The sequence below is a fragment of the Delphinapterus leucas genome, chromosome 10 (assembly GCF_059928025.1).
Source record: "Delphinapterus leucas isolate spDelLeu-1000000601 "Yukka" chromosome 10, BTC_Dleu_Yukka2, whole genome shotgun sequence".
NCBI classification, from domain to species: Eukaryota; Metazoa; Chordata; class Mammalia; order Artiodactyla; family Monodontidae; genus Delphinapterus; species Delphinapterus leucas.
In genome coordinates this window covers 72,495,694-72,510,259 of record NC_143138.1, presented here as the reverse complement: position 1 = coordinate 72,510,259, position 14,566 = coordinate 72,495,694, and the positions used below count along the sequence as shown (strand labels likewise).

General features: G+C 35.9%; 1 protein-coding gene across 12 annotated transcripts in view; it reads right to left on the bottom strand.

The window, feature by feature from the left end:
• Positions 1-14,566, bottom strand: part of CCDC66 (coiled-coil domain containing 66) — a 52,499-nt gene that overhangs the window by 15,810 nt on the left and 22,123 nt on the right. For all 12 annotated transcript variants that reach the window (XM_022572829.3, XM_022572831.3, XM_022572830.3 and 9 more), the window contains 6 exons: positions 6,995-7,126; positions 6,356-6,606; positions 6,059-6,143; positions 5,066-5,227; positions 3,388-3,532; positions 2,797-2,937 (listed from right to left, as the gene is read on the bottom strand). In XM_022572829.3, coding sequence (XP_022428537.1) covers positions 2,797-2,937; positions 3,388-3,532; positions 5,066-5,227; positions 6,059-6,143; positions 6,356-6,606; positions 6,995-7,126 — 916 coding nt within the window. The remainder of the gene's footprint in view (positions 1-2,796; positions 2,938-3,387; positions 3,533-5,065; positions 5,228-6,058; positions 6,144-6,355; positions 6,607-6,994; positions 7,127-14,566) is intronic.

Here is a 14,566-nt window from a genome sequence, read left to right as displayed (position 1 = left end):
AATATTGTTAAAATGACCATGCTACCCAAAGCAATCTACAGATTCCACATAATCCCTATCAAAATTCCAAAGATATTTTTCACAGAAACAGAACAAACAATCATAAAATTTGTATGGAACCACAAAAGACCCTGAATAGCTAAAGCAATCCTGAGAAAGAAGAACAAAGCTGGAGGCATCATGCTTCCTGATTTCAGAGTGTAATACAAAGCTGTAGCAATCAAAAGAGTATGGTACTGGCATGAAGACATACACATAGATCAGTGAAACAGAATAGAGAGCCCAGACATAAACCCATGCATATATGGTCAATGGTTTTACAACAAAAGACCCAAAGAGAAACAACATTTTCTTCAATAAATGGCATTGGAAAAAATGGACAGCCACATGCACAGGAATGAAACTTGACCACTATCTTACATCATACACAAAAATGAATTAAAAACAGATTGAAGACTTAAATTTAAGACCTGAAGTAATAAAACTTCTAGAGGAAAACTTAGGCAGTAAGTTCTCTGACACCAGTCTTGGCAGTGATTTTTTGGATTTGACACAAAAAGCAAAGGTAGCGTGAGCAAAACTAAACAACTGAGACTCCATCAAACTAAAAAGGTCCTGTACAGCAAAGGAAACCATCAACAAGATGAAAAGGCTGAATGGGAGAAAATATATACAAATCATGTATCATGTATTAAGAAGTCATACTATGCAACAGCAAAAAAAAAATCCAATTAAAAAATGTGCAGAATATCTGAATAGACATTTTTCCAAAGGCAACATCTAGATAGCCAGCACGGATATGTGAAAAGATGCTCAATATCCCTGATCATCAGGAAAATGCAAATCAAAATCATAATGAAATACCACCTCACACCTGTCAGAATGGCGATTATCAAAAAGACAAGAAATAAGAGCTGGTGAAGAAGTGGAGAAGAGGGAACCTTTGTGCACTGTTGGTGCGAATGTAAACTGGTGCAATCACTATGGAAAACAGTATTGGAAGTTCCTTAAAAATTAAAAATAGAACCATGTGATCCAGCAATCCCACTTCTGGGTACTTAGCTGAAGGAAATAAAAACACTAACTCAAAGAAATATATGCATTACTTTGTTCACTGCAGCATTATTTACAATAGCCAACAAATGGAAGCAACCTAAGTGTTTACTGATAAATGAAAGAAGAAAATGTACTGTGTGTACACACACACACACACAAACACACACACATGTATATACACACAATGGAACATTAGCCATAAAAAAGAATGAAATTTTGCCATTTCAACAAAATGAATCGACCTAAAGGACATTATGCTAAGTAAAATAAGTCAAAAAGACAGACAAATATCATATGATCCTCAGGTATATGTGGAATCTGGGTGGAAAAAAAAAAAACCTCATAGATACAGGGAACAGACTGGTGCTGCCAGAGAGGGTGGTTGGGACGTGAGCAAAATGTACAACCTTCCAGTTATAAAATAAGTAAGTCTGGGGATGTAATGTACAGAATGTTGGCTATAGTAATAATATTGTACTGTATATTTGAAAGTTGCTAAGAGAGTAAATCTTCAAAGTTCTCATCACAAGAAAAAAAACTGTAACTCTGTATGGTAACGAATGTTAACTAGACTTATTGTTATTATTTTACAATATATACAGATATCAAACATTATGTTGTACACCTGAAACTAATATTATGTGTCAATTATATCTCAATTTTACAAAAAAAAAGAAAAGATTTATTGGAAGTTATTTAAAAAAAGAAAAATATTTCCTAGATGCATGGGTGGAGGGCTGAAAGGATTCACAGTAAGCATGGAGACCTATGATAATGATACCCAACATGGATATTACCTAATTAGTTATGTAAAAATTTAAAACAAGCACATGAAAAGATGCTCAACGTCAGCAATCATAATGAGAGAGCACTTTACAACCATGAGAATAGTAAGTATGGGCAAGGATGTAAAGAAATTGGAATCTTCATACATTTCTGATGAGAATGTAAAATGGTACAGCTGCTGTGGAACACAATTCAGTAGTTCCTCAATATTCTAAACATACAGTTACTATACGATTCAGCAATGCTACTCTTCTCCCCCAAGACACTGAAAATTTATGTCTACACAAAAATTTGCACATGAATGTTCACAGCAGCATATTTCCAACAGCCAAAAAGTGGAATTAACCCAAATGTCCTCAAACTGATGAAGGAATAAACAAAATGTGGTGGTATATCCATAAAATGGAATATTATTCAGTGATAAAAAGGAATGAAGTACTTACTATTACATGCAACAATATGGATGAAACTTAAAACATACTAAGTGAAAGAATCCAGACAGAGAAGACCACATATGATAGGATTCCAATTATATGAAATGTCCAGAACAGACAAATCTAGAGAGACAGAAAGTAAACTGGTGGTTGCCCAAGAATAGAGGGGAGAGAGGAAACGGAGAATGATTGTCGATGGGTACAGGGTTTCTTTTTGGAGTGATAAAAATGTTCTAAAGTTAATTACGGTGATAGTTGCACAACCATGAATATAAAAGCTGAATTGTGCTCTTTTAAAAAACACTGAATTGTACCCTTTAAAAGGGTAAATTTTATGCTATGTAAATTATATCTTAATAAAGCTGCTATAGAGAAATTAAAAACCAAGAAATACCTTTATTTCCTAACTCTTACTGAAAACCTCAAATTCCTTTACATTTTAAATTAATTTAACTTACTTCTAATTGTGACTTAAATTTTAAGTAAATTTTAAGCCAAATCACAATTTATACACCAGTACCCGTTTGCACACCAGTGTCCTTCCTCAGAGAGGCTGTAGAGCTGATATATGCATTCATTTTACCACTGATTTTATCCAAGCCATGTGCTGAATTTGCAATGTTGTCAGTAGATGCATTATATTCCACTTGTATTGTATCAACTGGCAAGAGAAATAAGTTATGTGATAAAATGACATAGCAGCAACTAAATACACACAAGACTCTTAGTTTAATCAAGCAGTGCAAACACTGCAATAAAAATTTAGAAGGGCTAAAGTTTCTTACAAAAAGCTATCAGCATTCTTATCCCTTACTGAATTTTGGGAGATCACTTAATGGATACCTCTGTAAAAATGGGTACAAAAGTATACATTTTACCTATTGTGAGGAAAATATAAGAAAATGTATGTGAAAAGATACTGAAAATTATAACATTATTTAGTTCTACTCTTAAGGCAATTTCCCAAGTAAGCATTATAACTTTACGTTAGTTCAAAGTCTGAAATTCCTCAAAAAATATTTAGTTAACAGGTGTTTAAAGGTATTAAAAATAGGCAATTATTTAAAATTTTCAAGAAATATTATAAATAAAATTCTAGTCCAGTGCTTACTGCCAAGATTTTTAATCAATCTAGAAGTGTCATGTCCCTTTTGAGCCAATTCTCGGATTCTCTGTTCTTGTTTCAGTCTCTGTGCCAACTCCTGTGCTCTCTGCATCGTCTGGAACAGTTCAATTGTCTTAAGGGTCATGATTTCCTATCAATATTGAAGTGCGCAAAGTTAATTAAATACAATTATCAAACGTACAGACTTGAATATTTTCTCTCAGTAGATATTTTCTAAGCTCCTACTATGTGCCAGGCACTATTCATGATACTGGGAGTAGAGAAGCCAAGAGAACAAAGTTCCTTCCCTTTTGCAGATTACATTTTAGTATCTTTTTCTACAGCTGTATTAGACCACAAATACAAACACTCTTTTACCCATGCTATAAAGTTTTCAAAACTTCTAAAACCAACAGTCAATTCCACCTGAATTTTATTAAGATAAAAAAAGATAACAGGAGGTAATACTCAAGACTTACAGCCATTTTTTGCAATTCAAGCAAATCACACTTTGATTTTTTTCACATATGTAGTTATTTCATAGGTGTAGTTGGCTCAGCCTATTCAACATAATGAAATCAGAACCTAAATCATTTGTACCTTCATCAGCTAACTCTGAAGTAAAGGTTGCAAGTGGGAAACGGCAAGAAAAGGCAGTCTCTCAGCGCCACCTCCCAGCTCCAGGGGGAGCGCTGTATAGTCTGCTCTGTAGACCTCACGAACCTTTGGCAATCAAATGTCATTGTATAACTTGCTCTTTGTCAGGCCCACTCAAACATGGCACTTGACATCACCGTACCTATGCAGTCTGTACCACTTAATATAGGGGTTCTCCTAGCCAACCAGATATCTACTCTTTTTAATAGACCCTTACTTAGCACAGAGGAATCCTCTAACACAGCAACAAACTATCATCAATCCCAGCCAATGACTCTGCAAGTAAATGCTCCTGTTCACAAGTGGATACAGACAGAAAGGCCAATCATTTCTCTTAACCTATTTAGAAATTTATTAGTATAATCATTGCTTAGAAAACATTTAAAAATCAAGCAAATGGATAACTTTTGTTTTATTTTGTAATAACTCATCCTGACCTTCTCAGCAGAAAGAAACCCAAGGAGTACAGCCATTTGTGAATCAATCATTTGAAACAATAAAACCTCCAGCTTCCCTCCTACTTTCAAACCTTCTTTATGCAAAGCTTTAATGTTTCTGCATAGTTTCACAACTTCAAAACACATGCAAATGTTCTGGTTATTTCTTATTTAAAACACACCCAGGGACTTCCCTGGTGGCGTAGTGGTTAAGAATCTGCCTGCCAATGCAGTGGACACAGGTGCTATCTCTGGTCCGGGAAGATCCCACATGCCGTGGAGCAACTAAGCCTGTGCGCCACAACTACTGAGCCTGCGCTCTAGAGCCCGTGTGCCACAACTACTGAGCCTGCATGCTGCAACTACTGAAGCCCGCGTGCCTAGAGCCCGTGCTCCGCAACAAGAGAGGTCACAGCAATGAGAAGCCCACACGCCGCAACAAAGAGTAGCCCCCCCGCTCGCCACAACTAGACAAAGCCCACGCACAGCAACAAAGACTCAACGCAGCCAAAAACAAATTTTAAAAAAACCCAAAAAACAACACACCCATTTTTACTCTAAAATGTTACAGTTAGGATATAAATACCTACTTCCTTTTGTTTTTGCTTAAGTATATCTTCTTCATACTGTTTCTGCATCTCCTCTTGTTCCCGTGCTAAACGACGCTCCTCCTCTTGTTCCTCCTTCTTTCTTTGCTCTTCTTCGAGCTGCTTCTTCTTGCGCTTCTCTTCTACCTGAGCAGTGATGGCTTTCTAGTCATAAACAGTAACATAAATTATTGTCATAAATTTTTAAAAAATCCATAAAGCATCTGGTGTTTCAAAAATGTTTATCAATATATAGACAGTAATACGTATATGAGTTAAATTAAAATGTCAGGTTTCCAATGTATTTTTCCCATCTCCCATCAAGTTTTACATGCTTTTTCTTTAACCCCAAGAGGGCTCGTAGAAGAACTAAGAGAAAAACAACTGAAGAAACAATCTCAGTGCTTAGCATACATAGTGCCTGGTAAAAATAGCAGATGCTCTATAAATGTCTGTTCACTTAACCGACTGCAAGTAACCATATTAACTAAGCCAAATTCTTCATATAGTAGAGATTTTGCCGCATTATTGGACATTTAAGTCCCTTTAGTATAAGACTAAAATTAGGACAAAATTTTAATCTTAGTTTCTTTTCTTATATTATCCATTAGATTTCTTAATCATAATTCTACTTCAATCCCTTGCATCTATTTCCCTTTCAAAGAACTAATTCTCATCCTGAACAGAATTCAGGAGAACTGGAGAAAAAAATATCCAATACCAACTTAAGATTTAGTGTCATTTCAGATACACAACCTAAACATTAAAGACCTTCTTCCTTGGAAGGCAGGTGGCTGTACTACATGATACTGTCTGGTTCTCAACATAAGTATAATTCTAATATAATGCCAGTTGGTGTAGGGATTAGATTCATCACAGGATTGTGCAGGGCCTGTTCTGTAAGTTTATACTGGAATTTTAATTTCCATTTACTTAGGTATCTAGGCCATGACTACTAATGATTAAGGCAAAGAACAACATTTGACAATGCAATACCTGATGTTCTAACTGTTTTTGTCGTCTCCTGTCTCGTTCCTCAATTTGAGCTGGGTCCAAAAGAGCAGTCATAGAACGGAGAAAGCTGGCAAGACAGATCCATTAGCTATTTACAACCTTCAAAAGGTGGGTTTAACAAGGTGCTAAGTCATTTTTGTTTGAAATGTATCTACTTGTCATTTCTACTGTAAAGAAAAACACCAAACCTGAAACCAATTAAGATACAAATACAACAACAATCCTAAAGAGGCACACAGACCTCCTTAAACACCAACAGGTGCTGAAGGAAGCACTTACTTCCTTTTCTTACTGCTTTCCACAGCCACGTCTCTAACAGGTCTTGCTACGTGCTCCTCCTCTGAAGGTTCAACCTGGCTTCCCGTTGCAGGTGTGTACAGACTGCTGATATCAGCCAGGTCCTGAGCGTCCGGAGAGACACAGAAGTACTCTGGTTGTGTTTGTGTTGACCGAGAGGACAGCTGAGACTGAGAACCAGGACAGCTCTTGAATGAATCAAAATGTATTGCCCATCTGTCATGCTCCTCACCCTAATCACGACAAATAAGAACTGCTAAGAACTCTTCCAACTCTTATGTTTAAAATCTCAAATGACAAACATGATTTCTAAAAGTCACCACACAACAGAACAAGCATCATAAAGATTAACAAAACTGTATCCTGTATTGATCCCATATACATTTAGACAATTAAGCTTGGAGAATATGAAAAATTCAAAGAATTAGGAAATTTCTAAAACGTTAGTTACAAGAAGCTATGCAAAATCACACTGAATTCATTCAACGAAAGGTTCACAAGAGCAAATATGGAATAATTTGAATAGTCTTGTCAAACAGTTTCAGGACACTTTTAAGTTTATGATTAGAGACTCTGAAATTATTTTTTCCCCCTTTATACCGATAAAACTTCATAAATTACCTTTGAAGATATAATTTTTTCCTCTACTTTTTTTTGCCGGTCATCCTCTATTTGCTTGTTCAACTCTTCAATCCATTTTCTCTGCTGTTCTTGTTTCACAGCACTGAAAGGGCGCTCCATCAGTACTGCTTCCTAAACAAGTCATCAATACCATCAAAAGTTTACCTCTTTTTGTAACCACTTTATATTTACAAATCTTTCCAAATAATTTATATAGATTTAACGTGGAAAGGTATTTAACTCTAAGAGAAGCAATAATTAAAAAAAAAAAATTCGAGGGACTTCCCTTGTGGCACAGTGGTTAAGAATCCGCCTGCCAACGCAGGGGACCCAAGTTCAAGCCCTGGTCCAGGAAGATCCCACATGTCCCGGAGCAACTAAGCCCGTGTGCCACAACTATTGAGCCTGCACTCTACAGCTTGTGAGCCACAACTATTAAAGCCTGCGTGCCTAGAGCCCATGCTCCGCAACAAGGACAAGCCAACACAATAAGAAGCCCATGCACCGCAACAAAGAGTAGCGCCCCCCCCACCCCCCCCACCACAACTAGAGAAAGCCCACACACAACAAAGACCAAACACAGTCAAAAATAAATAAATAAATGTATAAATAATAATACTTAAAAAAAAATTCGAGTATACAAGAATTAAGTAGATATATTCTAATTTTCAGAATCATGTATTTGTAACACATACTAGCAGAAGGATATAAGATAACTAAGTAAATGTAAAGAAAGGAAATTTTCTAATGAAAAAATAGAAAATTTTCTCCAAACCAATTGTAAGATTTTCAAATTTCTATCCTAATATAGTCTCATTTACTTTGAAAGGAATCACTGATAAACTGAAATAGATGAATACTGTTTAACACTTGGCTTCAGAATACAAAAACATTGCTTTGGGACCAAGAGCCAGGAGGATATAATACAGCCAGAGGCTTTCTCTTACTGAATCATAATGCCTCTTTTGGATACCTTTTGTTCCCATTTCTGCTGCTACAGCCCTAGCATGATCTATGACATTTCACTAAGAAAAATATATTGTGTCCAGATTAAGTCCTTGAATTCTAAGAAAAATAAAAACAGTAGCATAAAAATTTATTGTTCCTTCAACTTATGAGAGTTTAGTATGCTTTAACAAAAAGGAAAGCATATATTCTACTCAAACTGTCCTAAAATGCAAGAGCTAAGCAACAAAACATTTTGTTACATGACGTAACTACAGGACATAATTTTAAAAAGTTTGACAGAATATAACGGCAAAGCTCATTAGTTTTCAACCAATTGCTTTGATCAAAGGAAATACACAAAAAGGAAAAATCTTATTATCGCAGGTGCTCTCACACATTTTTAAACAGATAAAAACCAACCCTATTTATTTAAGCCTAAAAGAACCACTTCAAAAGGAGCATTATCTTCAGGTAAGTGATTTAACAGTTCTTCTAATTTTAGAAATGTTATTTTAGAGGTCTAACTGGAAAAAAAAAAAAAAAAAGGACCCTTTGAACTCCTTATAAGAAATTCACAGGGAATTCCCTGGCAGTCCAGTGGTTAGAACTCCGCGATTTCACTGCCAATGGAGCGGGTTCAATCCCTGGTCGGGGAACTAAGATCCCAGAAGCCACATGGCATGGCCAGAAAAAAAACCAAATTCACAAATGGCATTGAATCAACATAGAATTCTGTAATCTGTTTCTTAAGTCTGATGTAACCAGATCTGGTTTCAAATTTTGGTGGGGTTTCCAATTATTCAAGGATAAGACACAAAATACCCTTGAAAATTCCTAAAGTCCTCATCAAATGCTTTATATACATGTCTTATATTTACAACCCTGTGGAAAATTTAATAATCAGTTCTTCCAATTCAGTCTTCAACTTCTTACTCAAGGATGACTTACATCCTTGTTTTACTTGCTTGCCACCTGAATAAGTCATTTCACTTCTCCAACCGACTAGAAAACTCTTTAAATTATTACTTTCTTTTTTACAAGTCTTCCCCCATGTGCATTCAGTTACAGGAATGAAAGTATAAGGATCTGGGGGGTGGGAGAGGTGGTAGGTAAATGAAAACTCCCTTTTGATTACTGAGCTCATTTTAGTTGAAACCTGAGTAAGGCAAATGTGTGTAAAATGCAAGACTCACTGTGTAACAAATGTGTTCTGATGATGATCTAGCACCTCCCTTCTGTTAATGCTTCAACATGGCTAAGAACCCTCTTTCTCTAGGTTCACTCACTTTTTCACTTTCTCTCTTTCACATTGTTGACCTCAGACGCCCCTTCCCCTACATAAAAGCTCCTTTTCTAAACATCTATTTTGAGCCTATTCTCAAGTGACAGCCTTGAGCGAAAACTCATTTTCACAGGTACTCAATACACACTTCCCCACAAACAGTTCCTAATGTTACAGGTTCCTAATGTAAATCTTTAGCTACCTTCAAGTTCTTCTATGTTAGAAAATGCTAGTCTTACTCCTAATATAAATGCTGTATGAATGGCAGCTGCTATATCAGAACTGAAAGTAGAGGCTTTTCAAATGGTCACCTAGACATGCTTAGTTCTGTTTCATTTAATTCTCCCCTTAAAGCAGTCTTAAAATGCATGTCTGTGAAAGGAGAACACTCAGTGGTGACTTTGCCATGGTCCAGAATAGTCCTGCTTGCCAGTGCATGATTCCCAAGCCCAGACACCAAGCCTCCCCACTTTAGACAGTCTGTCCACCTACTCATCTTGTCCACTCAGTACGCATAAAAGGCATGCTTCTGGGTGGTGGGTGGTTTCAGGACACTGGGCTAGAAAAAAACAGATCTTCCAAGAGGAAGAGCAGCACAACCAAGAGCTACAATCATTTTGGAGGGTGGGGTGGAGTACTCTGAACTTGAAAGTAACTGTAAAATCTCTGGAACCAGGACTACACAGTTGTGCACGTGGCTAAAATCCTGGTTTTCATGTGCTTATTGGCCATCTTTGGAGCTATATCTGTTCAGTCTTTTCCTTATTTTCCAATTTTACTAACACAATCGTCCCTTGGTATCTGTGGTGTATTGGGTTGCAGGACCTCCTGAAGATACCAAAACTGGCAGATACTCAAGTCCCTTATATAAAATAGTGTAGTATTTGCATGTAACCTATGCACATCCTCATGTGTATTTAAATCAACTCTAGGTTACTTACAATACCTAACAGAATGTGTATGCTACGTAACTAGTTGCCAGTGCATAGCAAATTGAAGTTTGGCTTTTTGAAACTTTCTGGAATATTTTTTCCCTGATATTTTCCTTTTTCTTTTTTTTTTAACTAATTACTTTATTATACATTTTCATAAAGAACTTTATGTATGTTATCTTTTTTAGCCCTCACAATAATAACAATAATAATACGAATTGGCTGACAACACTCTCTCTGTTACAAGCACTGCTGGGCATTTTATATACATTAATTTCCATGATAAAATTATGGGGTAGGCATCATTTTTAAAGAAATGAGAACTAAGGCACAGAGGTGTTAAGTATCTTATTAAGACTCATGGCATCTGGAAGTTTTTTCCAAACATTTCCAGTCCGAGATTGGTTGAATCTATGGATCTGGCACCCACGGATACAGAGGGCCGCTTGCATCCAACTATTCTGATCTTATTTCCTTCCTTCTACTTCCTTTGGGTTTAACTGTTGCAATTCTTTCTCTAACTTCTTGAAATGAATACTTAGATCATTTATGTTTTGCTTTCAGTCTTTCTCTTCCAAGAAATGCATTTAAGCCTATAAACTTCCAAGCACAGGAAGCTCATATGTTCTCATATATTTTCATCATCATTCGGTTCAAAACACTTTCTGAGTTTTCTTTCACTTAGAAGACTATTGCTTAAATATCAAACATTTGGAAATTTTGTTATTTGTTACTGATATCTAGCTTAATTCCACTGTGATCAGATAACATATTCTGTGTAATCTAAACCTATGAAATTTGTTGAGACTTTATGGCCTAGCAGATTACTAATTCTCACATTTTTTCGGTTTTTTTTTTTTTTTTGCAGTACGCGGGCCTCTCACTGTTGTGACCTCTCCCGTTGCGGAGCACAGGCTCCAGACGCGCAGGCTCAGCAGCCATAGCTCAGCGGCCCAGCCGCTCCGCGGCATGTGGGATCTTTCCGGACCGGGGCACAAACCCATGTCCCCTGCATCGGCAGGTGGACTCTCAACCACTGCGCCACCAGGGAAGCCCTTAATTCTCACTTTTAATTTCTAAAATATTTTGCCTATAGATTTTTTGGGTTTTCTATATAAATGACAAACTGCTACAGTTTTATTTTTTCCTTTCCAGTTCTTAAGACTTTTAATTTGTCTTGCTATACTGGCTAGGACTACCAATAACAAATAGTAATAATAATAAGAGCATTTTATTTAATTTTTAATTTTAAAGGGACTACTACTAAAATTTCTCATTTAGTATGATGTTCGCTATAGGGTGGTGGTTTTTTTTTTTTTAAATACTCAATTGGAAATTCCTTCTAGTTTAATTGCCTGAAATACTGTCCTTAACAAACTGGCTTTGAGTTTTATCAAATGCTTTTCCTGCATCTATTAAAATGTTTTGTTTTATTGTGTTAAAATGGTACACTATACTTGCGGATTTTTAAAAATTCCCTTAACCCATTATGAACCTTAGTCATGATATATTACCTTTTTACACATTATCAAATTTTACTTGTTAATATACTTTTTTAGAATTTTTGTGTGTATATTCATGAATGAAATAAACTTAATTTTCCTTTTTTGTTATTTTTTCTGGCTTTAACACCAAGTTTATACTGGGCTTGCAGAATGAATTGGGGGCCATTTCATATTTCTACTGCCTGGAAAGCTGAATAAATTTGGGATTTATTTCTTTTAAGTTTGGTAGAAACTGTCAGTAAAACCATGTGGGCATTTTGTTCTCCTTGTGGGAAACTTTTTTTTTACCCAGATCTACAATTACTTTAACGGTTACATAATTATTCAAGCTTTTTACTTATTTTTATGTCAGTTCCTGTAAGTTATAACTTTTCCAGTAATTTACCCACTTCATCTAAGTTTTCATAATTATTGGCATAATATATTAACTTACTAATGATTCACTCTCTACCTGCAATGCCATTTTCACTCATTATATATTTTACCAACTGGTGCCCTTATTTTCTTTCCTTTCTTTTTAATTTTTAAATTTAAGTAAAACTGACCTGCAACACTATGCTAGTTCCAGGTGCACAACATAGTGATTCAATATTTCTATACATTACAAAATGATCACAAGTCTAGTTACCATCTGTCACCATACAAAGTTATTACAGTATTATTGACTATATTCCCCATGCTGTACATTTATCTCCATGACTCATGTATTTTTTAACTACAAGCTCATACCTCTTAATTTCTGTCACCTATTTCACTTATCCCCCCACCCCCCTCCCCTCTAGCAAAACCACTTGTTTATTCTCTGTATCTATGAGTCCGTTTGCTTCATTATGTTCTGTTCATTTGTTTTGTTTCCTAGATTCTACATATAAGTGAAATCATATAGTACTCTTTGTCTTTCTCTTACTTCACTTAGCATAAGTGAAGTAATTAGACAGACTTCTAGGTCCGTCCATGTTTTTATAAACAGCAAGGTTTCATTTGTTTTTATGGCTGAGTAACATGCCATTATATACATACACCACATCTTTATCCATTCATCTATCGATAGACCTTAGGTTGCTTCTTTATGTCCCCTATTATAAACTGCAATGAACATGGGATGCATATATCTTTTCAATTTAGTGTTTTTTTTCCTTTGGAAGAATACCCAGAAGTAGAACTGCTGGATTGTATGGTAGTTCTGTTTTTAATTTTTGGAGGAAACTCCATCCTGTTTTCCATAATGGCTATACTAATTTACATTCCTACCAACAGCTGGTGGGGAAATTCCTTATTTTCATAATCTATTTCTTCTAATTTAGGTTTATTTTGTTCTTTTCCTAACTTAAGAGAGATTTATCTAGGTTTAGTGTTATGGGTAATTGGCGTACACAACTTACTCTCAGTGTTCTCCTCCACCTGTTTAGTTGTTAGTAAGTTCTGCTTCTTATTCTAAAAGGGGATTCACAGGTATATAAAGTACTTAGTACACTTCTTGGATCCTAACAGGTCCTCAAACAAATCAATTTCCTTATTGTATTTAATTATTAAATCTTTCTGATAAGGCAAAGAGACCCACTCAGTTGTTTGCTTTTTTTTCTTTTCTTTTTTTGGCCCCACCATGCAGCATGTGGGATCTTAGTTCCCTGACCAAGGATCAAACCTGTGCAGTGGAAGCACGGAGTCCTAACCACTGGACCGCCAGGGGATCCCCCCCACCCGAGTTTTGAATAAGGAAGAGGATTTCCTTCCATAAAGTTTAATTTTGGGAGGACTGAGACAGGGTTCCTCTGATTCCAAGACTGCCAGTATAGAGGGGCAAAGGGAATCTTTAGCTAGGACTGATTCATTTTAGTCAAGCTATTGTATTTCTTTCTTCTGAAATTAGGGCATCAGTGGACTGGTACTAGTTTATAACTTAGTCACAACCCATTTCTGTTGTGGAAAGGGCTTCATAATTCACAAACACTCTTCCCAGAATTCTAAAGTAATTTGACAACAAATGGAATATAAAGCTTCTAGGCATTCAATTTTTATTCTACTGGGTTGTGACCAACTATTAAAAAAAAAATCCTGTCCTGTAAGTGCTATAAATCTAGAGAAATTCTTGTTGAACTCTGAACCATGCTATAATGAGCTCTTTTTGGTACATGACATGGATAGAAATGTTTTATGGATTATCCTTTATACCTGTGAAAAAGAATAAAGGAAACCTCATTTAAAATGGAGTCAAAAAGCCCTGAAGGTGGAGCTCTCACCCATATATGACTCACCACAGCTTACAGACCCCACCAAGATTTCCTTCTCACTAGCAACAAGCTTCCCACCACCTGCAGCTACCACAGCCCTCCCCAATTTCCTCCTTTCCTCTACAAAATCAAGTTCCTCTCCTCTGTTCTCCAAACTTGCCTAAGGTTTGTCACAGTTTGCTTGTCCTGAATTACAACTGTCTACTATACCCAAATAAACTCATGTTGCTGGTAAACTAACTTGCTCTTTTGTTTTTTAAGGTCAACATATCCTTCTGTGTGTCAGAAGTAATACATAATATTTTTAAAAGTCAGAAAGTTGAAATACCAAACAATGGAAAAGATAAAATATACATAATATAGTGATGATTATTATATATGAATATCTTGGGCATTAATGCAGACTGGTGTTTGTGTATCTACTCATTAAGAAAATATAATACCAAAAGGATCCACATCAAACTCATATGCTGCACAATAACCACCACCTTCAAGAGTCTACACACACACACACACAACTGTTAGAATAAAACAAATTCAGCGAAGTTGCAGGATACAAAACCAGGAGAAAAAAATCAGTTGCATCTCTATACACTAACAATGAACAATCTGGGAAAATAAAATTAAGAAAACTATTCCATGTACAATAGCACCAAATACTAAGAATACTTAGG